The sequence below is a fragment of the Loxodonta africana genome, chromosome 10, assembly GCF_030014295.1.
Source record: "Loxodonta africana isolate mLoxAfr1 chromosome 10, mLoxAfr1.hap2, whole genome shotgun sequence".
Classification (NCBI taxonomy): domain Eukaryota; kingdom Metazoa; phylum Chordata; class Mammalia; order Proboscidea; family Elephantidae; genus Loxodonta; species Loxodonta africana.
In genome coordinates, this window is record NC_087351.1 from 118952591 (window position 1) to 118980251 (window position 27661).

Here is a 27661-nt window from a genome sequence, read left to right on the forward strand (position 1 = left end):
GCTGTGACCAGCTGGTCAGCTCACCCAACTTTGCAAACTCACAGACCCAGTCACCGTGCCCAGGCTGCATGCATGTCTTTCTTCTCCTTTTCCTTAGAGATCCTGTTCTTGGCTTTGTTCCTCGACTCGGTCCACTGCCTGACCCCCTCGAATGAAGTGACAAGCTGCCTTAGAGTTCACCTTCAACACCTCAGCCCCAGAGGCCACCAAGCCAACAGGCCAGTTTGCCCCATCAGTAAGATGCAAAAGCGGCTCCCCCAGCGGCTTCCGGGGGCTGCTTGCCTCCATGCCTCTTCATTCACTCATGCTTTGGCCTGCTAATTCCTTAAAACTTTTGATATCTCATGGCTAAGCCCTGTTAATCTATTTTATACAGCTTTTTTTTAGGTGGTTTTAGTGGGAGGGTTGATGCACAGCACCCCCGCGCTCCCAGGAAAGCTTTTCCCGAGCTTCATCAGCCCCCACAAAACGGCCATGTGCTCGCCGACTCCGGTGTCAGCATGACCGCCCCACCCTCTCAGCACCTGGGCGTGGCTCAGCACTCCAGCACCACCCCGCCCCTACCGCAATTCCCAAGAAAAAGGAGCAGTGTCCAAGCAACGAGGGAGGCCAAAACATTTAAGTTATTAAATCAAATATACAGAGTGATTCATTTAATATGTACATATTTACAAAAATGCACTTTCACGAAGAGGGGTGGCCGGGGGCCGGCAGGTGGGCAGCGGCCTGGTGCCCGCGGCAGACGCTGACAGTCGCAAGGGAGAGTCTGTGTGAAGGCACTTGTCAGGAGCTTCAGTACTGCCGCTGCCCCGCAGGGGACAGAGCAGCAGGAAGGGCACTTCTGGAAGCACAGTTGAGGGGCCTCTGGAGCCAGCGTGCCTGGAGGAGGAAGCCACAGCAGCAGGCTCCAGGGCTCTGGCCGGAGAGGCGGCCGCACTGACCGCCACAGTGCCATGGACCGCCACAGGACCACCAACTGCCGCGGGACCACTGACCGACTGCCATGGGTCCCGCCAACCGCCACAGGGCCATGGCCCACCACAGGACCACCAACTGCCACGGGACCACTGACCGACTGCCATGGGTCCCGCCAACCGCCACAGGGCCATGGACCGCCACAGGACCACCAACTGCCACGGGACCACTGACGACTGCCATGGGTCCCGCCAACCGCCACAGGGCCACTGATGGCCACGGACCTCACCGGCTGCCACAGGCCTCACTGACAGCCGCGGACCTGGTCAACTGCCATGGGCCGCACTGGCCTTTTAGCCTGGAGCCACTGAGAAACCCAACTGAGGAATAAAAAGGAAGATTCTGTAAACAGTGTACAACCTCTGGTAGCAAACGTTATACGATTTGGTGAGAACACAGCCGCCCCCCCTGTGCTGCCACCCAGTGAGGGCAACACAGGGGAACTTTACAAAAATAGCAACTCTCCGAGAATACTCCGTTGCTTGCCACCCGACCATTACGAATAATTTATACAAGGTTAAAGAAACGTAGAAAATAAACATTTGTTTTTTGCTTTTTTTTTTTTTTTTTTTACACAAAATAAAGACGCTATGCGCACAGCCTCGCCTCCACGGCGCCTGGTGGCAGTGGTGGCCCTACTCCTTGTTGGCGAAGCGGGTATCATTGATGCTCCTGACTGCGCGGTTGTCCACTTTGGGGCCCGAGGCCCAGAGCACTGGCCGCCCTGGCGCTTGGCCTGGGTCTTTGGTGCATTTGTGTGAAAGGAACTTCTCTGCCTCCAGGGAGTCCTCCTCGCCTCGGCCCAGCTCCTCATCCTCCTCGTCCTCACCGCCCCCACGGCCTGCTGGCCCGGGCAGCGCCTCACCTGCCCTGCGCGACGGTGGCGTGAAGTTCTTGCACTGGTAAAGCACGTCCTTGTGGCCCCCACCGCCACCCAGGCCCCCACTGCCCGGCCGCTCGATAGGGTTGCGGATGGGGTTGAGTGGCGCCCACTGGTTGTTGGAGCTCTCCTCGCGCGGTAGGCGGCTCCTCTCCCGCTCTTTCCTGCGCTTTCGGGTCCACCACACACAGATGGTGATGCAGGCCAGCCACAGCACACTGAACACACTGCACAGCACAGGCACCAGCAGGTCTGCAGACAGGAAGGTGCGACTGAGGATGTGGCCTGGGTACCTGTGGCCCAGCACGTCCCCACGGCAGAGGCTGGGGCCTGGCTGGCTGTCAATGCCCCCTGGGGGAGTCCTGGCTTGTGGGGAGGCCTGGGAGGGACCCTTTACCAGCAGTACGGCAGGGTTCAGTGCCCCCAGCAGGATCCCAGCCCCAGCCAGGGTCCCAGGCCCCGCCTCGCTGGTGTACCTGTGGAGGAGCCGCCCACAATAGCTGTCTCCACCTTGACCTCAGTGACGGCCAGCAGCAGCGAGCTGTTCCCCCGATGCGTGATGGCAGCCACAATGGCGTGGGCTGCGCTCTGGATCAGGCTGCTGTCGGCCAGGTCCCGAGCTGGGCTGAAGGACTGCGGTAGGGCACAGTGCTGAGGGCTGCCACTGGCCACACCCAAGGCAGCCTGGTACCCGTGCTCACCCCGCACCCTGCTCGAGCACACCGTGCCCCCTGAGAGACTGCACTGGAGTTTGGTGGGGCTTGGGAGGAGCCTGGGGTCCAGCGGATGTCACCCCTCTTCGCCTCCTGCAGCACCTGCCTTCTGGGCCTCCTACTGCCTGCTCCATACCCCCCATCATGGCAGACAGGGATGGGATGACCCCCCACATGTTGGTTCCCCCACCCAAATGCAAGCCCAGTATTCTTCCCATCTGGCTATGTGGGCTGGTGTCAGTGAATGGACGCCTGCTGGGTACAGCCTGGGGCCTTGACTCTCACTGCCCCTCCTCCCCACTCCATCTGCCCGCATCATGCCACCACTGGGCACTCAATGCCCTGGAAACCCTGCCCAGCAGTACCACATGGAGAATGGACACCTATGTCTCCCTGGCTATGCCACTCCACCTCCCTAGAAGTACATAGAACAGGGCCCCAGGGACCACACAAGGCGCCACCCCAGGCACTGCCCCATCCACCTCAGCACTCACCATAGCCACCTCCACGGCGCTGGACCCCGAGGACTCCCGCTCACACAGCAGCACCAGCAGGCGGTCCCGGGCCACGGCTCTGGTGGCTGGCAGCGAGCGGATCCCGGCACAGATGGCACCCACAGTGGTACCCTGGGCAGAACCAGCAGGCCATGGAGAGTCCCGGGGACTCCACCCACAGCCAGCACCCACAGCCCACATGGCCTTGAACCCCAGAGGGCAGCGGCCAGGTGGGCCTGAGGTGCCGGACAGCCCCTCCTGCCCATGACGTCCTGGGCAGCGGCAGCACCAAGGCACCCAACCACAGGCATACGGCTGACTGGGCATGTGGGGGCAGGCAGGGGCCTCACTGTATCCTAAGCCCCGGGGGGTTGGAGGAATGTTTGACCCTGAAAGGAGTATCCAGGGTAGCAGAGCTGCAGGTCCACAGCCACCTCCAGCCCAGGACTGGCCAGGCAAACGGGAATCGTGGCCTGGGCCCTGCCACCCTCCTGGTGCCCTCTGCTGCCCCCACCCAGCACACTGGGTGACCCCACGTGCCCCTCACCTGCCCACCCACAAGCATCCCCCGACCTGGCCTGGTCTGACCCCCCAGTGTTGAGCCACCACCTAGCTGGCTGGGGGCAGCTGGAACCAGGTCTCAGGCAGCCTGAGAAGCTGTCCCAGAAAGGCCAGGAACCTCAGGACTCACCTGGGGCACCTGGTTGTGGTCGAAGTGAAGCGTGAGGCGGGCGCAGTTGTTGTCCAGGTGGCCAGAGCGCGGCAGGCAGAGCGTGCTGGGTGAGAGGGGCTCCTCAGTGCCACACTCCCCCCAGGCCGCGCAGGGTGGCTGTAGGCACTGGCCTGGGGCCTTCTGGCACTGCTGCCCTGGTGGGCACTGGGCACTCAGTGTATCGGGCTGGCTGGCCAACAGGCAGGGCTTCCACCCACACCACACCTGGAGCAGATGTGGCACACGAGGACATAGTACAAATACATGAACCACAAACACACACAGAGACACACATGCCATCAGGGTCAGTGATAGAGTCCTGTCCGCCTCTCCTCTCCCAGGGCCCCAGGGAGGCAGGCTGAACTTTCCACCTGAGCAGGGATGTCCCCCAGGAGGGTGCGAGGGAGTGGGAGAGCCAGAAAGGCCAGGCAGGAACCTCTGGAGTTTGAGCTGCCATCTGTCTGGCTGAGCCTTAGTTTCCCCACCCACAAACGAGGGTCAGGATTACGGATGACCAATGGACCTGTTGTCAGGGTTACCATAGGGTCAGGCTCAGGTTGAGGAGGCTCTCGCCAGGGCACCTGCCCTCCTGGGATCCAGAGTGGGTGGGGTGAGGGCAGAAGCCCCTCGCACCTTGCTGCAGTCCCGGTGGCCGTCCAGGCAGCGGCAGCTGTTACAGTCCTCCAGCCAGGAGCTCCCATGAGGGAAGGGTGTGCCCCGGGACCAGCAGGACCGCCCGAACCCGATCACTGCGAGAGGAACCCCGGGGGTGGGTGCCGACCCTGAAGACCAGGTCCCCACCCTGCACAGCCCTTGCCGGATGCAGCACCAGCACGGCCTCACCCGGCACAGCCCCCATCACCTGATGCGCATCCCCCCACCTGGCATGCGCCCCGCTGCTCTGCATGCCCTCCACCTAGCACACCCCACCACCTAACGCTCACCCCCCCCACCTGGCATGCGTCCCGCTGCTCTGCATGCTCTCCACCCAGCACACCCCCTCCCCAGCACAGCCCCCAACAGCCTACCTTCCTGGCACCGCAGGCCGGACCGGCCGGGTGGGCAGCTGCAGCGGTAGCCATTGATCTCATCCACACAAGTGGCCCCGTAGGCGCAGGGCGAGGACTGGCACTCATCGATATCTGTGGGAAAGCCTGGTACTCAGCAGCCCGCAAAGAGGCGGGGCCGCGCGCAGACCCAGGAAATGGATGGGGGCAGCAGGTGAGCCTGGTACAAGCCAGAGACCACTCGTGCCTTAGTCTACCAGGAGCCTGCCAGGCTGCGACTACCAGTCCATCTGCCCAAGCAGCTGAGCAGAGCCCTACAGTCCTGCACCTAAGGCCCTGGAGCGGGGCGGGCATTGGGCAGAGGCCTCAAGTGGCATCCCAGCTGTGGGATGAGGGGAGAAAAGGGCCCTGTTAGCTGGACAAACTGTAGGCTGACACCCTGCCCACCAGCTCTACAGCCATGGATGGGCCACAGCAGGCTGTATGCTCTAGCCCCTGTTGGCAGGACCCCCTTCTTCACTGCAGCAGACTGTGCTCTGGGGCCTGGCAGGGCAGACACGTGGGGAAACTGAGGCTTGGAAATCAAAGGGACCAGCCTGTGGCTGCACTGCTCCTCAGGAATGTGGACAGCGAGGCCCCCCAACCACGGAAGACCTGTCCACTCACTGATACGGCAATCAGGCCCCGCAAAGCCTGGTGCACACTCGCAGCGGAACCAGTTGATGCCATCAACGCAGATGCCGCCGTTGTAGCTGCCGGCGAGAGTATGGGTGTCAGTGGGGGCCGCTGTGCAGCCAGGCCCCTGGCCCCCCCAGCCTCCGGCAGCCACTCACCAAGGCAGTGGGTTGCAGTCATTGGTGTCTGGGTTCGAGAAGGGAGCAATAGAGAGCAGTCATTAAAGCCACCACCTGACCAGGCCCCATGGTGCCCAGGCCTGGGGGCCAGCACCCCTCAAAGAGTCCCAGACTCCTGTACCATCAATGCAAGCCTGGCGCAACCAGGCTATAGGGTCAGGAGAGGCAGAAAAGAACAGGGAGGGCTTCCTGGAGAAAGGGGCCCTGACCAGTGTGGAAAGGAGAGGAGAGGTAGTACTGAGTCTGGAAGGGAGTTGGGCTCTATCTGCGGAAGGGCCTTTAGTTGGGGTGAGGGGCTGGCAGTGGTTGGCACGAGTCCCCACCCCTACACCCCACCCCCAGGCCTCCCCTGCCTCAAGCCTCACTGTGCGTGCAGGTCCGGCCCTCCCAGCCATCCCGGCAGATGCAGGAGAAGGAGTCCCCGCTGCCCACACAGGTGCCGCCATTCACGCAGGGGTTAGGAAGGCAGCTGCTGTTTTCAGCTTGGAGGAAGCAGGAAGGAGAGAAGGCTGTTCAACTGGCCCTGGGCAGACCCCAACCCAGACAAGCCCAGGGCATGGAGGGGTGGGGTGGGTGTGGCCCAAAGCCAGCTTGTCCACAGGAGGGGCAGCTGGGTGGAGTGGGTAGGGACCATCCGGCACCCCTCACCAATGTTGCAGGTGCTACCCTTCCAGCCTTGGGGACAGGCACAGCGGAAGGTGTCACCACTGTCATAGCAGGTGCCCCCGTTGCTGCAGGTGTAGGCATCACATTGGAACTCACCTGTGGGCACATGGGTGGCTCAGTGGGTGGGCCTGAGCAGGCAGACTGCACCGTGCCCCCACAGCAATGGCAGAAGGTGCAGGACGGAGGGCTGGGGGCAGAGGGTGCAGGGCAGAGGGTTCAGGGTGCAGCAGCAGCACTCACGTGAGTGGCAGGTCTTGCCCTTCCAGCCGTCATCACAAGCACAGTAGAAATCATTGACCAGGTCGTAGCAGCGGCCACGGCTGTGGCAGGGGTCAGGAAGGCAGTCGTTGAGATCTGGGGGTGAGCACGCTGGTCAGCAGGGATTGTGGAGCTTGGGGAGGGCTGCCAGAGGAGGAGGCAGGGAATGCGGGTGACGGGAGTGGGGCTGGTGGGGGCGTGGGGGCTCGATTCCACTTGGGGTGAGGGGTGACACCCCGGCACACAGGGGTGGAAGGCAGCAGGCACACACCTCCCTGGCCCCCAGCACAGGACCGGGGGTCCCGGGGGTGCTGCCCACTCACTGGTGTCACAGAGCTCGCCCTCCCAGCCACTGGGGCAGAAACAGCGGAAGGCATCCACCTCATCAATGCATGTGCCCCCATTGCGGCAGGGCCGGCCCAGACAGTCATCGATGTCTACAAAGAGGCGGTGCATGAGCGGGGGTCCTGGCCAGCCCCATCCTGTCCAAGGCTCCCCGTCCAGGCCCCACCCACAGCCCCATTAACAGCCCCCACCCACAGCCCCATCCACGGCCCCCACCCACGGCCCCATCCACGGCCCCCATCCACGGCCCCACCCACGGCCCCACCCACGGCCCCACCCACGGCCCCCAGCCACGGCCCCATCCACGGCCCCCAGCCACGGCCCCAGCCACGGCCCCAGCCACGGCCCCACCCACGGCCCCAGCCACGGCCCCACCCACAGCCCCAGCCACGGCCCACTCACTCTCGTGGCAGTAGGTGCCTGTGAAACCGCTGTCACAGATGCAGGAGAAGTTGCCATCAGGCTGGCTGACACAGTGCCCGTGGGGGCCACACACACCGGAGGGCACAGTGCCAGGCACCCGGGGTCCTGCCTCCAACCCACAGCCGTCGACCACTGCCGCAGATGGACGAGCAGGGTAAGGACCACCCTGCCCCGCCAGCCCCGCCAGCCCCCCGCACCCTGCCCGGCCTCCATGCCCACCTCGGCAGGCCCCACCGGGGCACGGCTCCCTGGGGGCAGAGCAGTTCTTGCCACCAAAGTCATCAGGACAGGCGCAGTAATAGTCACCCTCCAGGCTGTAGCAACGGGCGCTGTTCTGGCAGGGGCTGGGATCACACAGGTCTATGTCCACCTGTGGGTTGCAGAGTCCATGAGGACTCAGCCTGGGAGTCCGAAGATGGGCCAGTCTCCATGCCAGGCAAGGGCACGTCCTTAGGAACCCCAAGGCCTGGCCCCGGCCAGCCTGGCCCCTCGGACCTATCCACCCAAGACAGCCGGGCAAGGTCAGCAGGCCGGAAACACCTGCAGGCCCCCAGGCCTCCTCCCACCGTCCACGCCTCCAGGGCAGTCATGCTTCCTCTGCCTCAGCAGGCGGCATCTGGCCCTCGTCCCCTGCAGGCAGGAAGGCCAGCTCCCAATGATCCCTCCACCACAGAATCACTCAGAGCCAGCCAAAGGCTCCAAGACCTGAGACTGGACTCTGCCCCAGAGTGCCAGGAAGCTAGGGGGCAGTAGCCCCCCTCCCACCCAACCCACCCACAGGCCCCCTGGCCCTCCCTGTACAGCAGGATACAACCCAGCCCTCTCCAGGCCTCCACAGGCCTTGCCCCTTGGGCCTGCCCTCTAGGGCCTGGGGGTTAGGAGTGGACAAGTGCCCACCTGGAAGAAGTGAGACTTCGGGGCCCCTGGGCAGCCGGCAGACTCCTCAAGAGTCCTGGCCAGCCCGTGAGGAATGGGTCTGTCATAACAAACAATAAGAGGACCCTGGCCTTGGGGACACTGACTTGTGCCTCCCAGCCCTGCCCAGCCAGACACAAAGACTCAGGCCCTTTCCCAGTCCTGGACAGGAGCACCCCACCCCCAGCCCCCCAGTGCCCCCACACAGCCTGTCTCTTTGTTCTGGTGTCCCTCACCTCGCAGAGGCGCCCAGAGAGGCCCTTGGGGCAGTGGCAGCGGAAGCCATCCACCAGGTCCTCACAGAGGCCACCACCATGACATGGGCCGCTAGCACACTCATCGTGTTCCAGCTCACAGTGCCGACCGCCAAAGCCCCGAGGGCACATGCACTGGTACCCGCTCACTAGGTCCTGTGGTAGACAGGAATGATGAGGCTCACGTACCTGCCAGACCCCACCTGCCTCTGGCCAGCTGGCCTTGCCTCACCTTGCAGGTTCCACCATGCTGACACTGCCCACGACAATCGTTGATGTCTGGGGACAGAGAAATGGGGTCAAGCAGAGGATCCTGGTGCCCCGGCCCTGCCCCCTGCGCCCCACCCCATACTGACTGATGTGGCAGTTGGCGCCCTTCCAGCCCGGGATGCAATCACAGTAATAGCCACCAATCAGGTTTTTGCAAGAAAAAGCATTAAGGCACGGCTTTCCTTCACACTCATTGGCGTCTGCGGACAAGACAAGGGAGAGAGGCTGGGCCGGCCTGCCCGTGGCACCCCGACACCGCAGCCCAGCACCCCGACACCGCAGCAGCACCAGCAGCACCAGCAGCCTTGCATGCTCACAGCGCACACACGCAAGGATCCCCGGGGGTCCTTACCCAGCTGGCACGTGGTCCCCACCCACTGCTCAGGACAGATGCACTCGAAGCCGTTGACCCGGTCCACGCAGGTGCCGCCAGCCGCACATGGGTTCGAGGCGCACTCGTCAATATCTGCAGAAGAGGAAGACAGAGGTGTGCGGGCACCGGCGTGGAGGCGCAGGCAAGGGCTCAGGGAGGTGGGCCCTCCTGGCCGCATGTGGGGGCGGGGCCCGTGTGGGAGGCGGGGCCGTGAGCGGAGGCGGGGCCACGAGGGGAGGCGCGGCCGTCGGGGAGGCGGGGCCACGGGGAGCTGGAGGCCAACGAGGAAGGACTGCATGCAGAGGAGGGGCCGCGAGGGAGGCGGGGCCGCGAGGGAGGCGGGGCCGCGAGGGAGGCGGGGCCGCGAGGGAGGCGGGGCCGCGAGGGAGGCGGGGCCGCGAGGGGAGGCTGATGCGGGGTTGGGGGGTCTAGCTGCTGAGACAGGGCTCAGCACGGTGACTGTGCGGGGAGGAGGAGTGAAGCGGGGGAGGCTCTCCTAGGGGCGGGACCACTCAGCGGGCCAAGCCCCGGAGCAAGCCTAAGAAAGGTCCCTAGGTTCTCTGGGTGGGGGCAAGGGGAGGCAGGCCCGGCAGCCTCGTAGGGCAAAGGTCCAGATTCCTGTGGCACTTGTAGGGAAGGGTGTGGGTACTGAGGGTCTTTGTGTCTTCTGCCACTCACCCCTTGGCCCAGGACAATGTTCCCAGAATCCTCTCCTCCGAGACACTCCACTCCCCCCTACACGGCCCTTCCTGGCTACCCGCCTCCCTCGAAGGCACCCGCAGGGCACTCACCCAGTGCACAGGTGGGCCCGCTCCAGCCCGAGGGGCAATGGCACTCGAAGCCGGACGGCACCTCATGGCAAGAGCCCCCATTGGCACAGGGGTTGGAGGCACAGGCATGCTCAGCTAGAGGACGGGAGCAGAGTGGTGGGTGGGAGGACCAAGGAGGGGGCGCAGGTGGCTGCAGCACCACCCAGGGCCCAAGCCCCCCAGCCCCCCGAGTCGTGCCTGGCTTAGCCCAGTGGCGCAGACCCCCCCACCCGCCTAGTGCTTACTGCGCTCGCAGTTCTTGCCGGAGTACCCATCAGGGCAGGCGCAGTGGTACTGGTCCGGCTCCACGTTGATACAGGTGCCTCCGTTGGTGCAGGGGTGGTGGCTGCCGCAGTAGTTGAGATCTGGGGGCGGAGGGCAGTCAGGTTCGTGCCCTGCTACATCTCACCTATTCCCCCCCACCCGTCCTGTCACCCACCTTTGTCACAGAGCAGGCCGCCCCAGTTGGTCTCACAGGTGCACTGCCAGGGTTCCACACAGCTGCCGTGCACGCAGCCGGGGTAGGGCACACAGTCATCGCAGAACTTACCCTGCCAGCCGTAGTTGCACCTGGGTAAGGAGAGGCAGTGAGGCCCAGGGGTGCAAGGGGACACCACGGGAGCCAGGCTGGCGGCCTGGGCCTTTGAACTGGATGGGCCCCGGGCCAGGCTGGGTGATGGCCCCGCTGGGCAGCCGCACTGTCACGGGCATTTCCCGGCCTCTGGCCGCAGGACGGTCAATCCCAGCTGTCCCGTCAGTCTTCCCTGCACTATTTTGGGACTCAACCCTGAGCTGGGGCCCCAAGAGCAGGCGCCGGGAAAGGAAGGTCTTGCCGGGACCCCAGGGAGGAGCTCATCAGCTTGGACAGGACAAGTACTGCCAGTGCCAGGCGACACTGGGGTCTGGGCAGGCCACAGGGTGTCTGTAGAGGAATCTCGGCCCTGCCCTGGCCTTGTGGCCTTAGGCATGGCGTGTGACCTCGTCCATAACTCAAGGGCAGTAACGTCTCTCTCTCTTAACAAAGCCCTGTAATTGACCCATTTCACAGATGTGGATACCAAGGCCTACAGGCTGCCCCAGGCCAGTTCTGCCTGAGACCAGACACAGGGCTGTTCTGGACTGAGGGGGCGCTCCAGCCGCACCCTGAGAGGCCTCTCTGCTCCAGGCACCAGGATCCTCTGGGCCAGCCTGCACCCCCCACCCAGGTCCAGCCCTGCCCCAGGCTGTTTGCATTGTCCCTCCTAGGAAGTCTTTCAGGAGGAGCGGCAGGCAGCTGGGCAGACAGGTCCACATTGTGTGCCTGCCCCCTCCCACCCTTGCCTGCACCCACGCAGTGAGCAGGAGGCTAGCTGCCCCCACCAAAAGGGTGCAGGGCTGGCCGACTCAAGGCACTGCCATTTGTGGGAGAGAGGCTGGTGTCCCAGCAGGCTCCCCCAGGCCTGGACAGGATCCCAGGACCCCTTGCTCAGAACACACAGGTCCTGTGGGATGGAATGACGTCCAGACAACCGTCACTTCCACGCCAGCCTCTGCCACGTGAATTTATTTTTGTCAAAGGAAAAAGCCACGGCCCTTCCTGAGCCGCCTTCCAGGCCCACGGCCGGCACTGAGGGGACGTCGGCCCGGTTCATCGGGCCTGGTCATGGGGAAACCAAGGCTGGTGAGATGGCCCTCTGATGCCCAGCCCGACCTACAGGGTGGCTCATGCTTTGAGGGCCACGTGTCTCCCTTGGCATCCTGCCTCCAGGTGACAGGTGGGGCGACGGAGGCACAGGGAGGGGCCGTGACACACCTCGGGTCACCCAGCAATGGAGCCCAGGCCCCTAGGGTCCCAAGGGCGTGCTCACAACCCGGGGTGGGGCAGCCAAGCCGGCTCATTTCCCCGACTTCCCCGCCAGCGGCTCCAGCAGCAGGAAGGCAGGGCCATCTCCTCGGCATCCGGTGGCGCTGAAACCAGAGCCCAGCAGCAGCTGGGCCTCGCCCACTGGGCCAGGGAGATGGTGGGCGGGGGCTCACCTACACTCTGAAATCCCCCTCCTCATCAGGCCTAGCCTCCCAGGCTCCTGCCCTCGTCTCCCTGCCCAGCCAGCAAGGAGCAGGGCAGGGGGGCTGAATCCCCCCGCCCCAGATGGTGCAGGGGCGCCAGGCATTCCTGCTCCCATTGCCATAGGCCAGCCACTGAAGTGGCACACTGCACACGGGGCCAGGGGGTTGCAGTGGGCCAAGCCTCATCCCACCGTGTTCACTGAAGGGGCCAAGCCCTGCCCCACTGTGCTCACTGAGGGGGGCTCGCAGTGTCTGCCCAGAGTTGCAATGGTCACCCCATGGCACATGCCAAAGGGCAGCTAGAGGGGAAGGCCTCCCTAGCAGAGAGCCAGCCCCAGGGACCAGGGCCCTGCCCAGATCACACCCACCTCTCTCCCCTCAGGGTATGGGTGCCTGTCCCCCAAAACATAAGCCCAGCTTAGGCCAGATCTCCCCGCGTGGGGTCCTCTCACCCTCTGCTGAGGAGTCGGCCTGCCAGGCCTGCCCACTGCCAGCCTGCCCGCCTCCCTGCCCTGGGGGGTGGCCCGCCCAGGCCCCTGGTGTCCTCCCCCTCCCCGGCTATTTCTCCGCCCACCCCCAGCTCCCTAGCCCTGCCTGCAATCTTGGGCAAGCTGCTTGATCTCTGCCTCAGTGTCCGAAAATCCAACCCCACCCTAAAGGGAGTTCCTGGGTTCTGCCCACACCCACCTCGCCCGGTCTCCCAGGGCACCCTCTACGCCCGCCCTGCCTCAGCTCTACAGCCTTCCCCCAAGCCCTCCAGCTGCCTCCCACCACTTATCAAACATGACACTGCCTCCTCCCCCTCCCCTCCTTGCCCCACCCTCCACCAAAACACGTCAAGGTCTCCGATGATGAGAAGATACAGGTGTCTACCCAGACCCAGCGCCGTAGAGTCAATTCCTACTCATAATGACCCTATAGGACAGAGTAGAACTGCCCCGTGTCTAGAGGACCCCAAACCTTTCAGCCAGAGCCACGGAAGAGCGGAGTTGCTGGGAACGAGGCACCGGCTGCAGGACCGCTTGCTCACTCCCCTGCTTCTCTTCCAGCCCTGTAGCCCTTCGCCATTTGCACACATTTACCAGCCCGAGAAGGCCAGGCATGCTTCCTGGCTTCCCCTCTCCGTCTGCCCCAGCAACGGGGCTTCAACACCACTGCACGCCAAAGGTGCCCAGTGTGTCCAGGGCCAGCCTCTCCTCATAACCCACCCCTTTCTCAGCGTCTCCCAGGGTGCCAAAGAGGCTGTGCAGACGTCACTTCCAAAATTAACTCTTTCTCCTCTCCTAGCCTGCCCCTCCCATGGCCTTCTCACTCAGTCATGGCAGCTCCTCTCGTCAGCAGCTCTGACTAAAAGGCTGGGGGTCCTCCTTGACCCCTGCCTCTTTCTCTCATCCCTACATCAAATCCTGTTGCCATTGAATTGATTCTCACAGTGGCCCTATAGTGTCACAGTGGTCAAGCACTTGACTGCTAAACAAAAGGTCCACGGTTCAAACCCACCAAGTTCTCTGCAGGAAAAAGACGTGGCAGTCTGCTTCCATAAAGACGACAGCCTTGGAAACCCCATGGGGCAATTCTACTCTGTCCTATAGAATGGCTGTGAGTCAGAATTGATTTGACAGCACACAACATCGAATCCATCCCCAAATCCCTCAGCTCCACCCCAGAATGCAGGACCCGCCCAACCTTCCACCTTCCACTGGTTCAGCTCACTGGACCCTCACAGCAGCGCCCTCCTCTCTGCCTCTAAGCCCTCCAGCACACCCCTTCTCTCACTTGAACAGAGTATGTCCCGGAGCTCTGGTCTTGCACATGCCTCCAGGGGTCTCTGCAGCCCCCTCCTTGCTGGGATGCCCTGTACGTCCTTTGGGGCCTCAAGGCCTCCCAGTCTCTGCCAAACGTCCTGGAGTGGTGTGACCCTCCCTGAATCCTCCACGCCCCTGCCTGGCTGTTCTTTTCGCTATCACCATTAGACACACTCACGATGATGACTATAAACCTCCGGGCTCCCAAACTGAGCACCCGCTCCTGTGCAGCACCCGTGAGTGGACCTCATGGCACCATTAAGTGCAGGTCCCACTGGGATTCAAGGGCATGGGGGGTATGGACGCCAGCACCCACCTGCACTCCCCCGGCAGGCTACATCCCCCGTGGAGCAGGTTGCATCCTTGCCTGCACACAGCTGTGAACAGAGAGAGGAACTGCTGCAGCCGAGGGCCACAGTATGCCCCAGTGGACCAGGCGTGGATGCTGCCACGGGCCGTGAGCCACTGCGGAGCAAGCCCGGCATGGGCACTGCCACCATGGCCCCTCACCTTCCTCACACTCCTTGCCCATCCATCCATCCATGCAGGCCTTGTTGCCATACTGGTCGCAGGTATAATGACCAAAGAAGTCATTGCGGGGCCGACAGAACTTGTTGCAGGTGGCACTGTAGTAGTTCTCATCACAGCGGACCCGAATCTGCAGCTCCAGGTGGGCCACGTGGCCGCTGAAGTGCAGGCTCTTCCAGCGGTCCTCAGGGTTGATCATGCCCGCGTGTGACACCCGCTCAATCAGCAGCTCCTCTTGGGGGGCAGGAGAGTCAGCCTGCCAGGCCTGCCCACTCCAGGCCCACCCTGAGCCCACCGGGCCGGCTCCACTGGGCACCCACAGGCCCAAGGAGCCCAGCCATGGAGCCTCCAGGGACAGCAGGAGCAGGCAGCCTGGGACACTAGCAAGGCAGCTGCAGGGTCTAGGGGTGCCCAGCTGTCCAGGCCCCAATCACAATGCAGATGGGGGGGCCTGGGTGGCCTGCAAGCAGGGGCCGCTGGGAGAGCAGAGCTGAGCCACAGTGGGGGCTGGAGGAGCCAGAAGGGCCTGGGGGGACAAGGTGGGGGAGACAGTGCCAAGCTCTCCTAATTGGGGTTAGGGGCCCCTTGGGCCAAGACCGCCACCCCTCTCCCCATCTGGATACAGTCCCAGAGCTGACCATCTTTTCTAGCACCCCCGCAGCCTCAGTCGTTCTTCCCTGTGCCCACTGAGGCCCACTCACCGCTCTGAGTGCCAGGCTGGGGCTGGCGCAGGTACCACCACCCACACGAATTCTTCCCAGCCCCCACAGCACCCCCACAGAGCCAGACTAAGGGTACAGAAGCCCTCCCTACCCCCCACTCATGGGTGGGACAAGGGGTCCCAGTGGGGCTGACAGCAGAAGGGAGGCCCACCCTGGAGCCAGCCAGACGGAGCAGCCGAGGCCTACCACCTGTGCGTTCTCCACCCTCCCAGCCTCCCTGACTGCAGGCAGCCTGGGCTGTCTGTCCTCTCTTGCCTCTGTGCTCTGCAGCCACCAAGGCCATAGAGACAGCACTATAAAGCTGGGCCACCTCAGATCTCTACATAAGCAGCCATGGTGACACCAGGCAATCGCGGGGCACCCATCATGTCCTCGCCCTCTGCTGCATCTCCCTTACCCTCCACCAAGACTGCTTCCCCCTTCAGCGAGCTCCTGGGCCCACCACTGCCCCCCACTTGGGCACCACGCACACCTCTCGCCTGCATGGGGCTGTCACTCCAGTTGCCCATTCCCCCACACTGCAACTCCCTGTCTATGTGGTCACCCCAGCAGTGCCCATCCGCTACCGCCCCATCTGAAACAGGCCCCTTGCACCCCAGGACAGCCTTGGATCCGAGATAGGACAGGTAGGGCTCTCCGCGAAGTGACCTGCTACTGGGCCGTGGGGGCCATGACACCCTCCCCACCTTTGTATAGGCCTGGAGTTTTCCTTAATAAAAGGCTGGTGGACTCTCAGGAGCAGGCCTCCTCCCCTTCCCGGTTTCCTGCCCACTCCCCTCGATCCCCTGGCCTTGGCAACCCTGTCCTCGTCCAGGCCCTCAGTGACCTTGATGAGTGCCAGGGACACTTCTCCAGCGCCGGCCTGCCCGTCCTGTCCCCAGCACCCCCTCCCAGGAACATCTCCTGCCTTGGGCACCTCTCCTGGCCCCCAGCCACTCCTTCCTACCTGGCCCCCCCGTGCCTCCCCAGCCAGAACACTGGTGGGCCCCAGGGCTCGGCCTGACTCAGTGCCCGTCTATCCATGGGTGGCTTGCGGGCATCTCCAGTGCTGCATGGCCAAACCTGTGCCCCTACCCTGTCTCCATCCTGCTGGGCACCCAGGCCATCCCTGACCACTCTCTATCACCAACACACTGTCCCTCTACCCTGAGGAACAGCCAGAATCCGGGCCCCTCTCACCTCCTCCAGAGCCCTCCTCAGGTCTAGGCCCCTGCTCATCTGCGTTCACAGGGGCCTCCTCACCACTCCCACCCTGGCCCTAAGGTCTACTCTCCACATGGTGGCTCAGGCAACCCCACCCCAGAGAAAAGGCCAGCATCCTCACGGTGGCCCCAAGGCCTCTGGGATCTGACCACTACCACATAGGCCCTGTGATGCTCCCCAAACAGACAAGGCTCACTTTTGCCTCAGGACCTTTGCCTATGCTGGTCCCTCTGCCTGCAGTCATCTTCCCAGGTATCCCTGAGGCCCCCAAACCTCCAGAACATCCCCTTGGCCCTACTCTCTGAACTTCCCCTGTGCACAGGCATGCCAGACAGCCTCAAGGAGTGGTCCACCAGGGCCCATATTTCAGGACAGGGGGCCGAGAGGGGGGCCACAAAGCCAGAGAGAGCCCCTCAAGAGGGCCCCACTACATTGTGGCACTGACACGGGTCCAAAAGAACATACCCGACAAGAGAATGGAAACGCTGGTGGCATAGTGGTTAAGATCTACAGCTGCGAACCAAAAGTTGGAATCCACCAGGCGCTCCTTGGAAACTCTATAGGGCAGTTCTACTCTGTTCTATAGGATCTATAGGCTGCCTATGAGTCGGAATTGGCTCATCAACAGTAGGTGACGAGACAACAACACAAACGAACACAGGACCAGGAGGATGGTACATGCACAGCTCTGCAACACTCAAATGTGGCACAGCTTCCTGGCAGCCAGGGCGAAAAGGGAAAGAGCGCTCAAGCTCCCCAGGTAAAGGAAGTTTCATAGCACAGGGGCCTTTGTCCTCCCAGCGGACCAGGAGCCCAGCAACATGAGTCCCTGAGGCCGAGGCCAAGGTGAGTCAGCCTCCCTGTGCCCTGAGGGAGGCCCTGCTGGCACCTCCCAACCCCCTCAGGCTTTACTCACCATCCGGGTTGGTGTCATTGTCCCAGTCCCAGGCCTCCACAATGAGGGTGAAGGAGCGCTGTGGACACAGTGAGGGGGCCAATCAGATGCCCAAGGCCCTCACCTGCCTGCCAGAACTATGGAGGGCAGGCACTCAGTGGAGCACTACCATATCCCTGGACCCAGCTTCCCCCTCCCCAGTGGTTCCAACTCTGTTCCCTGAGTCTGTCAGCGCTCAGGTCCCTCTTACCAGCCAAGGACCCCGTTCTCATCCCCTCAGACCAAGTCTCCTTGGAGAACCCACCAATGGTAGCAGCTAATGAGCCCTCAGCACAGAGGAGGGAGGCCACATCCCCAGGCCTTGTGGGCTCAGGGGGCCTACTCTCCCTTGGGGCCCAGCACCCTAGGCAGGCCAGCCATGAGCCAGAGAGAGAACCAGGCAGAGAAGTGGGCAGGTAGAGGCAGGCACGGGTGCAGCCAGGGTCAGGTGGAAGGCCTGGGACCAGAGGGTGCCACGTGGGAACCCCCACAGCCTGGCTGGGGTCTGATTCCTGGTGGGCAACACCAGGTCCTGCTCCCAGCCCCAGAGAGAGACAAATGCCCCAGCACACTCCAGCTGCCCCTTGGCCCCGAGAACAGGAAAGAGGCAGGGAGGGGCCTGTGTGGTATACATGGGGAAACTAAGGCCAGGACAGGCCACCCCTCCCTCCCAGGACCATATGGCTCTTGTGTCCCGGGTGGCTGTGATGTGGTGATGCTGTCAGCCTGTCGCCTGAGCAACCGCAGGGCCCGCCTGTCCGCCAGCAAGGTAACCTGAGCCTGCTGGCCTTGGAGCCCCCGTTTCTCACAGACGCACACGGATGGCAGGAGGGGCAGCAGCCTGGGGCTGAGCCACCACCCATGGCTGGGGGTCATGCGCAGGGCTGGTTTGGGCCACCTCGAGGGCTGGCAGCCTGGCCAGCCCAGGGGGACGATGCCTTAGGGGCATCTGGGCGAGGCCAGACCCCCCCGCCGCATGCCCCCGTCATTTCAGCCCCTGAAGCCATGGCCGTTGCCTAGAAACCACACCATTCTCCCTAGCCAGGGCTGCGCCCCTGCTAGCCCCCAGCCCACTCACTGCCTGCCAGCAGTCCCCCTGCCCAGCCACCACCAGCCTGAGGACAGGTGGGCTCCTGCACCACAGCCCCTACTCCCACCCAAACCACTGTCCTGCTACCCCTACAGGCTCTGACCTCAGACCCAGCCCTTAGGGACCCTGACCCCCAACCCCCACCTCCAGATGCACCTCCTCCCTCAGGCCCACAACAGGCCTCCTCGGCTTCACTCACCACCATATCTACACTGGCGACCCAGGGGCCACCCCACACCTCCTCTGAGCTCAGCCCCTGCAGATGACCCACAGACCCCCACCCACCAGTCCCACCACTCACGCAGAAAACAGGCTGGACTTGGGCGCCATTCTCTACCCCCTTCTCTCTCCAGGCCTCTCAACCCACTCCTTTAAATTCACTCCCCTGTCCCATATTCACTACTGCCCCCGACTAGGCCACCAATGTGCGCCAGGCACTGCTCAGTCACTGAAGACAGCCTCTGCCTCACGGCACTCAGGGTAAGTGAGGAGGGGGCTGTGGAGTGTCCTGAGTCAGCAGGGTTCAATGGAGAGCCCAAGGTGGAGGCCATTCTGATGAGGAGCAGGGGGGCCTAAGGATAGGCTGGTAGACGTAAGGCTGCAGAGGGTGGAGGAAGCAGCGTGGCTTCCAGGGGCCCCAACCAGGAGGAGTGGCATTGCCAAGGCCCGGAGATGGCGATGAGGAACAGTGAGGGGGCCCACATGGCTGGGGGTGTGTGGGACACAGGGCAGAAGAATTGGGTCAGCTCCTGGAGGGCCAAGGGCTGCTGCATGGGTGGGAAAAGGCTCCGAGGGGGTAGGGCATGTGGGGAGGGGGCCGGGGGCATGGCTTCAGGTGGCGCCCACTGCCAGGGCCTGGCCACACCAGGCACAGGCAGCTCCAGCCCAGGGTCCCAGCCTACAGGGCAGCACAGGCCACATCACCCTGTACGGCCACTCCTGGGCTCTGGGGCCAGCAGGGAGTGCCTCCCGGCTCCCAGGAAACCCCACGCCAGCCTCACAGGTAGGATTACCACCACCTTCATCAGAGCACGGGGCTCCGGTTACCTGCTCCCGCAGGGACATGCACCTCCCACCCACCCACAAGAGCTCCACCGCCCACCAGCTGGGCTCCTCACACCTGGACGGTAGGAAGTCATCCAGAGAGAACCTGAGCCAGCAGGCGGGCGGCACTGTACCCCAACTGTGTCTGCCCGCTGCCACCAGGTGCCCTGGTCTCCCTCCCTCCCCCAGTCCTGGGCCAGCACTATCCCTGGGGCCTGCCACCCCCTCTCCAGGACACAGGCTGTTCCTCTGCAAGTGGCTGCTTCTCCCCCCGCCCTTCCAGCTTTCAGAGTCCTGGGCCAGACGGAAAAAAAAAGAACCAAACCCACTGCCATCAAGTCAATTCCGACTCATAGCGGCTCTATAGGATAGACTAGAACTGCCCCATAGAGTTTCCAAGGAACGCCTGGTGGATTCGAACTGCCAGCCTTTGGTTAGCAATCGTAGTACTTAACCACTATACCACCAGGGTTTCCAGGTCAGGGAAAAGCTTCCTCAATTCAAATCCCTACAAGACTGGAGGGCTGGGAGGCTATTCTGCCACTCCAAGACAGGGCTGGGGGCCTGTGGGGGTGATAGGGGCAGGAGGTCTCAGGGCCACAGGAGCAATGGGGGTGATAAGGGTGGCGGACTGGGGGCAGCTCAGGCACCTCCATGCACAATTGGGTTCCCTAGCAAGCAAGAGGCAAGAACTCCGATTCCTCCCAGGCCAGCCTCTGGGCTGTCCAACCGCCAGCCAGCCCTGCCTCAGAAGGCCCCGTCCAGCTGCAAGGCCTCAGTCCCTGGAGGCCAAGCCCACCCTCCTCCAGTAAGCTGCCTGGACCCACTCCTATCTCAGCCGACTCCCACTCTGACCCCTCCGCCTCCTCCCCAGCCTAGACCCCCGATGCCGGGTGTAAAACCTCTCCTCTGAGGATAATGGGGGCAGCAGCTCAAACACGTGGAAATGACATGGGGACCAGCTGTGCCACCCCCACAGCCTCAGACTCCTCGGACACCTCGGGGCCCAGGAGAGCCTGCTGCCCAAGGACCACGAGCTCCGGCCTTCCTCTGCTGCCGCATCCCTGACAAGCCACCGGCCCCCCATGGAGCGCAGGGCTGGTGCCAGCGCCAGATCCAAGTCCAGATACATTTCCTGAAATTCGAGCCTCGGAGGCCCAGGCCTCTGTTGCCATTGTCACCAAGGGGGTGGGGGCGCCCCCCAGGTGCTGGGCCCAGGGACACAGCAAGAGGAGCCAACCGCAGGCACAGCCCACACAGGCACCCAGATGCCTGCACTCAGGACCACGGACAAGCCAGCGCCTCGTCTGCCCCTCCTCTCGCCCACCACCCTCTCCACTACAGCTAGCCCACTATGGAGAAAGCTCAGCCCAGGGTCCCCAATACCTGCACACACAGTGCCTCCAGGATCGCTGCAGCAAAGCCCAGGACTCATTCATTTGTCAAGCCCAGCTCAGCCTAGCTCATGGGATAGGGACCCTGGCTCAAAGGATAGGGACTCCAGCTCAGGGGATAGGGACCCTAGCTGGGAGAGGGTGTGTATAGGGACACTGCCTTGGGGAATAGAGCCTGCAGCTCGGGGGATAGGGACCCTTGGCTTGGCAGATAGGCACCCAGCCTCAGGAGTTAAGGACCTACTTTGGACCTGGAGTTGGAGGTTAGGGACTCAGGCTCAGGGGATAGTGGTCCATTTTGGGCCTGGAATCAGAGGATAGGGTCCCCGGCTAAGGCTTGGGGGACAGGGACCCCCAGCTTGGACACGGAGATAGGAACCCAGGCTTGGGCCTGGGGTTTGGGGACAGAGATCCTGGTTCAGATCTAGGGTCTGGGGATAAGGATCCAGGCTCAGGTCTGAGATCTGGGGAGTAGCGATCCTGCTTCCCCCCAAACCCAGCAATATCATACTGGTACCTCCAGGTCAGGCCCCCAACCTGGCCCACCCAGCCTCCCCCCATCATTGGCCTAGTCTGCCCCCATCCAGCCAGCCCAGAGAGGCCCCAGCTGGTTTCTGAGAGCCACTACCCCTTCCCACTGGCCCCTGCTGCAAACCTTCCATCAACCCCCCTCCCTGTCACCTCACTGCCCCAACCCACCCCTACAAGGCCCAGGACAAAGCCCTCTCAGCCCATTTCCAAACCCTCCACTGGCCACATATGGCTTCTCCCCCCGCTCCCAGGATTCCTACTTTGCGTGGCATCAATGACCCCACCTCACCCCCACACCAAAATCTTCAGCAAGGCTACCATGTTTGGGCAGGTGGAGGGGTGCAGAGGGGGCTCAGGGTGGGGCACACAGTGGGATACAGAGTGGGGCTCAGGGTGGGGCACAGAGTGGGATACAGAGCGGGGCTCAGGGTGGGGCACACAGTGGGATACAGAGCGGGGCTCAGGGTGGGGCACAGAGTGGGATACAGAGCGGGGCTCAGGGTGGGGCATAGAGTGGGATACGGAGTGGGGCTCAGGGTGGGGCACACAGTGGGATACGGAGCGGGGCTCAGGGTGGGGCACACAGTGGGATACGGAGCGGGGCTCAGGGTGGGGCACACAGTGGGATATGGAGTGGGGATCAGGGTTGGGCACACAGTGGGATACGGAGTGGGGCTCAGGGTGGGGCACACAGTGGGATACAGAGTGGGGCTCATGGTGGGGCACACAGTGGGAAACAGAGTGGGGCTCAGGGTGGGGCACACGGTGGGATATAGAGTGGGGCTCAGGGTGGGGCACACGGTGGAATACAGAGTGGTGCTCAGGGTGGGGCACACAGTGGAATACAGAGTGGGGCTCAAGGTGGGGCACACAGTGGAATGCAGTATGGGGTTCAGGATAGGGCACATAGTGGAATACAGAGTGGGGCTCAGGATGGGGCACACAGTGGGATACAGAGTGGGGCACAGGGTGGGGCACACAGTGGGGTACAGATTGGGGCACACAGTGGGATACAGATCAGGGCTCAGGGTGGGGCACACAGTGAAATACAGAGTGGGGCTCAGGGTGGTACACACAGTGGGGTACAGATTGGGGCACACAGTGGGATACACAGTGGGATCAGTGTGGGGCACACAGTGGGATACAGAGTGGGGATCAGGGTGGGGCACACAGTGGGATACAGAGTGGGGCTCAGGGTGGGGCACATAGTGGAATACAGAGTGGGTCTCAGGGTGGGGCACACAGTGGAATACAGAGTGGGGCTCAGGGTGGGGGACACAGTGGGATACAGAGTGGGGATCAGTGTGGGGCACACAGAGGGGTACACAGTGGGGATCAGTGTGGGGCACACAGTGGGATACAGAGTGGGGATCAGTGTGGGGCACACAGTGGGATACAGAGCGGGGCTCAGAGTGGGCCACACAGTAGGATACAGTGTGGGGCTCAGGGTGGGGCACACAGTGGGATGCAGAGTGGGGCTCAGGGTGGGGCACACAGTGAGATACAGAGTGGGGCTCAGGGTGGGGCACACAGTGGGATACAGAGTGGGGCACAGGGTGGGGCACACAGTGGGATACAGAGTGGGGCACTACCTACCCTAAGACCCAGCTGCTGGACTCCTGGCCAGGGCTGGGGAGGTGGGAACAGGCAGCATCAGTGAACTCACACGCAGACCTGTCTACACCCACCCCCCTCCTTGACTCCTTCAACAAGACCCCCTCGCAGGGTGGGGGCCACAGGTCATAGTCCTCTCCTAGAATCTCATCAGGCCAACTGGAGCCCCTTAGGGCTGACGGGAGTTGCAGCCAGCCGAGAAACACAGTCCATCCCAAGAAGACAAGAGAGAGAGTCGGGGAGATGTTCTAGAAGCAAGGGGTGGCCCTGCAGGGTGGGGAAGGCCCTGGAACTAGGGATGAGGGTAGGGCGGGGGACAGGGATGCCCATACCACAGCTCCCTTTTGGAGGGCGGGAAGCAGAGGGGGTGGTACCTCACAACCCAGCCCCTGGGCACTCAGGTGGCCCTCACCGGCCATAGGCACCCCAGCCACCCCGGTGCCTTGTTCCCTCAGTGGGCTGTCCTGCCCCCAGCCTTCTCCCAGCCCCTTTAATCCCTCAGGGACTTTGGTAGCTGGTGGGGGAGGAGAAGTGATGGGGGAAAGCCAAGCTGAGACTCCAGATCAGCAGACCTCAAGCATTGCATCAGCTCCCACCCCTGCTTCCCACCCTGCTCCACAGACCCCAAAGAAGGTACCCAGGATCTCAGTCCCGGGAGCTGTCCGGAAGAGGGTCTGCCCAGGTTCTCCAGACCCATCTCCAAAAATGTGATCCCCCGGCCTCATCCCACCTTAGAACCACACCCTGTCCACACCAAGGGAGAGTTCAGGCCGAACTTCAGTTCCCCTGACTCCCAGGGCCCACACCCTCCCATCACCAGCACCTTCAAGGCCTTCCTCCCGCCTCTCCCTGTATGGTGCTCCAAGGATCCCAGCTAGTCCTGGACAGGAGCCCACCCACCCTACCTACTGAGGGGCACAGTGCCTGCTCCTCCAGGTGGGCCCAATTCTGAGCACACCCCTGCTCACAGCACGGAGCTGGGCTGTGGGGGTGCTGGCATCTCCACACGAGCTCCACCCTCGAGGCCAGCCAGCAGGAGAGAGATCAAGCTGCCCTCAACACCGCTGTCCTGGGGGCCCTGGCCCGCCACGTGGGGGGCAGCCACCTGCCCCCCCCCCGGCCGTGGCATTGGAAGTCCCCAGTCAGGAACAGGGGGAAGGAGGGAAGTTGGCTGGGACCCGGCACCCCAAGGCTCACGGGAAGGCAGGGCCTGCCCTGTCCCGCCCGCCGACAGCCGGCCAGTGGGGCGAGGGCCACAAGGGACACGCGCCGGCCCGCCGCATTCCTCCGGGCTGCCCTGCCCCCACGCCCACGGCTGCCAACTTGAGCAGAAAACACACCCTCAGGTAGCGATTTGGAGCCTCGCTGGCACAGGCCCAATCACAGATGACAGGCTGAGAGCCCTGCACAGACCTGCCCGCTCTGCCGGCTGTAGGAGTGCGGGGGCTGGGACGAAACAACCACCTGGGGCCAGCCTCCCATGCCTGCTCTGTCCCAAGCTGGGACGCTTTCCCCACTGGGAGGCCCAAATTCACCGGGACATGAGGACAGGGGGCAGGGGGGACAGGAGGGCGAGTATGGGCCATCAAGGGAGGCCCAGCCCAGGCCTGGGAGAAGCTGCCAGCCCAGGGCTTGGAGCAAGGGCGGGGCAGGGGCAGCCCCCAACAGGGCAGGTCCTACTGGCCCAACTCTGAGCCAGACGCCAAACCCTCAGCTCCTTCAGGACCAGAACACCAGGTGGACAGGCTCCTGGTGCAGCCTGCAGCCTGGACCAGCCAGAAGCTGCAGGTCAGAAGGCCAGTCCCCTGGATCACTGCGGAGTACCTTGGTCTAGCCACTTCTACTCACAGTTCTGACTCACAACTACAGAAGCCCATCACCAGTGCCCTTGGCCACTCCCCAGGCCTGTCCAGCATCCTGAGCTGTTCCTCCACACTGGGGTCCCACTTCCTGGGGTTGCCTCACACTCCTACCGCCCAGTCCAGTCCTACAGTCCACCCTGCCACACAGTGAGGGAGTGCCCCGCCCAGGCCCCACTTCAGAACAGAACCAAGTCAGGCACCAGGTCTTGGTCCCCTGTCTGCTGGCCAAGGCAGCCCCCTCTTTCTGAGGGTGCATCGTCCCAGCACGCCCAGGCCCAGGGCTCCTGCCCGAGTGGCCATCTCTCTTCCCTACCTAGGGAGATGGCAGACCCCTTGACTTAGCCACCTCCCTAAAAGGAACAAACCAACCAAAAAGCCAACAAGCAACACAGAGATGTCACAGAGCGATGACAGAGCCATGGCCTGCTCCCAACATCAGGGCCCAGCATCTCTTCCCCTGGGGGTTCCTGAGTGGCCTGTGGCTTCTGCCAGCACACACACCAGGCCCTCCTGAGCCCAGAATTCACAGAGCCCGCCGGCCCCCCCATCCCCCGGGCATCCAGGAAGCGGCGGGCGGGCTCAGACTGGCCGCGGGCACTGGGCGGCTCCGCCAGGGCCTGCCCTGGACCAGCCCCAGCACGAGCAGCGCACATGCCTGCGCCGCTTGCCCGCGCCCCAGGCGCCCGGCCGCGCCTCCCCGCCCAGATAGACACGCGCGGGGCGGCGCAGGCACACTCCGCGGCCGTCACCTGAGGCCCCGCGAGGGCCCCCAGCGCCGGGTCCCCACCGCGGCACACGCGCGCCCACGTGGCCTTGGCGCAGAGGGGGCCCACAAAGCACACGCTCGGGGTCTGCCGCCGCGCGGCGCCCTCTGCCGGCCCCGCCCCGCCTGGAGAGCGCGCTCCGCACGCAGGGGCCGCGGCCGCAGAGCCGGTCCCGACCCGGGCGGCCACGGAGGAAACGGGCAGGCGCGGGGCGCGGGACCCATCCCGGCGGGCCTGCGGAGCCCCGGGAGGCCCCGAGGCTTGGGGAGGGGTGGGGGCGGCGGAGGGAGGCGCACACGTACCGGCCAGGCGAACTGGAAGGGGATGACAACGAGGCCCGGGTCGCGGTCGCCGCCGGCTCTGGCCCGCGCCCGCGCCCGGTCCCCCGCTGGGGGCAGGTAGAAGGAGTTGCCGCCCAGCACGGGCGTGGCGCCGTGGCCGTAGCTGCAGGGCCCCGTGGGCGTCACCTTGGCCTGGTACTCCTTCAGGCACACGCGCACGTACGTGTCGCACTCGTCGTGGCCGCAGCTCCCCGCGCGCGTCGTCCGGCCGTCGCCGTCACAGCAGGCGCCGTTCAGCAGCTCCCCGTTCACGTTCCGCAGCGCGCTCAGCTGCAGCTCGAAATAGCCCATGGGCCGCGCCGCCTAAAAATAAGGCAGCGCGGAGCAGCGGGAGGCGCGGGCCGGGGTCGCGGCGGGAGCGGGCCCGCCCGGCCCGGAAACGCCGCCCCACCCCGCCGGCCCCAGCCCCGCCGGCCCGAGCCCCCCCGGCCCCAGCCCCGCGGCTCCAGCCTCGAGGGCTCTGCAGCGCTGCCCGCCGGGCCCGCGACGCACCACCGCCCCGAGGGGCTGCCGCGCGCCCCGTCCCGCCGCCCTCGCCGCTGCGCCCTCCTCACCTGCACCCACAGCGCCAGCAGCAGCAGCAGCCACCCGGGCAGACGCCCCCGGCCCGGAGCCCGCATCGCCGCCTCGGCCCGCCCGGCCCGCCCAGCCCGCCGCCCGCCGGCCCCGCCGCCGCCGCCCGGCCCCGGCCGCCCGCGCCCGGCCTCCGCTGCGCCCGCCTGCCCGCCCTCCGAGCGCCGGCAGCGGCAGAGGCGGCGGCGGCGGGCGGGGTCTGAGCGCAGCCGGGAGAGCGGCCCGGCGGGCGGGCGGGCGTGCAGCGCGGCGCGGCTCTGGCCGAGGTGCCCGGCTCTCCGGCGGCGGCGGCGGCGGCGGCGGCAGCGGCGGCGGCGGCGGCGGGTCCCGGCCTCGGCTCTGCGCGCCCGCGCTCCCGGCTCCCGCAGCCAACAAGTTCGGGACGAGACTGACAGCTCGCTCGCCCATTCGTCACCCGCGGACCTGCATATGCATGAGGGGGCGGGGCCTCGCCGCGGGGGGGGGGGGGTGCCGCGGCTCCCGGGCTTTAAAGGCGGCGGAGGGCGCCGCCTCTCCGCGCCCGGCCCCGCGCGCACCGCCCGCGCCTCCTCCCAGGGATCCGGCGGGCGGGCGGCTCTCGGCACCTCTGCTGCCGGTGTCCGGGAGCCGGGGTGGGGCGCCCGCTGAGGTTGCCGCCCCGCTCCCCTCCATCCGTGCGCCACCAGCGCACCCCCGCTGTCCCAGAGAGGATGTCGCCTCCCTCGCAAGTCAGGGCCCGGGTCCCCAGGCGGGGCGGCGCGGCGCGGCCAGGGACCCGAGCTGGGCCCAGCCCCCATGCGCGCCCCCTTCCCTCCGCCCTTGCCGCCACCACATCGGCCGCAGGGGGCGCTGCTCGCCTCTGACGCCCCTTCCCTCCCGCCCACACCGGCGCCTGTGGAGAGGCGAGTCAACAAATGCTCCTGGGCTCAGGTTGTGCGCCTGGCTGGGCGCTGGCGCGGGGGTGGCCAGGCCAGGCCCTCGAGGGACGCCCAGGCTGGAGCCCGGGCTGGGGAGGTGGGGAGGACAGCGGGGGATAAAGGCCGGCGGTGGGTCCCTTGGTGGCCAAACTGCCCTGGCCCGTTCGGGGGTGGGGGGGGACTCCTGCCTGGTAGCCAGGTCCCCACACGCCACCTCTGTGCCGCTGCTGCTACCTGGTCGCCCTCCTTGTCCCCAGACATCGCCTCCCTCCACTGGGCGGGGTCCCTAGCCAGGGATGTCAGTGAGCCCACCCGGCTTACCTGCCCCCTCTTTAGCAGCCCCATGCAGGATCCAGGCCTTTAGGA

At 64.5% G+C, this 27661-nt stretch overlaps 1 protein-coding gene across 2 annotated transcripts; it reads right to left on the minus strand.

Moving 5' to 3' along the window:
- Nucleotides 1–614: 614 nt before the first annotated feature.
- On the minus strand, nucleotides 615–26118 carry JAG2 (jagged canonical Notch ligand 2). 2 transcript variants are annotated; one of them, XM_064293086.1, is made up of 25 exons: nucleotides 25788–26118; nucleotides 17169–17226; nucleotides 14310–14561; nucleotides 14116–14176; nucleotides 10388–10518; nucleotides 10194–10313; nucleotides 9931–10044; nucleotides 9119–9232; nucleotides 8853–8966; nucleotides 8729–8775; nucleotides 8479–8652; nucleotides 7547–7697; nucleotides 7307–7459; nucleotides 6883–6996; nucleotides 6542–6655; nucleotides 6284–6397; nucleotides 6001–6117; nucleotides 5615–5642; nucleotides 5448–5533; nucleotides 4803–4916; nucleotides 4408–4523; nucleotides 3754–3999; nucleotides 3063–3194; nucleotides 2332–2488; nucleotides 615–2107 (listed from the first exon to the last, which is right to left on the minus strand). In XM_064293086.1, exons 1-25 carry the CDS (start codon nucleotides 26115–26117, stop codon nucleotides 1611–1613), a joined length of 3654 nt encoding a protein of 1217 aa, XP_064149156.1. In that variant the 5' UTR covers nucleotide 26118; the 3' UTR covers nucleotides 615–1610. The 2 variants fall into 2 exon arrangements, with proteins under 2 accessions (XP_064149156.1, XP_064149157.1); XM_064293087.1 differs by lacking the exon at nucleotides 8853–8966.
- Nucleotides 26119–27661: the final 1543 nt, after the last annotated feature.

Coding starts and splice junctions, on each gene's coding strand:
- JAG2 (XM_064293086.1), bottom strand. CDS start 26,117: ATGGGCTATTTCGAGCTGCAGCTGAGCGCGCTGCGGAACGTGAACGGG. Junction 6,118..6,283: donor GGGTAGCACCTGCAACATTG/GTGAGGGGTGCC, acceptor GCTTCCTCCAAG/CTGAAAACAGCAGCTGCCTT. Junction 5,534..5,614: donor GACTGCAACCCACTGCCTTG/GTGAGTGGCTGC, acceptor TCTCGCCGGCAG/CTACAACGGCGGCATCTGCG.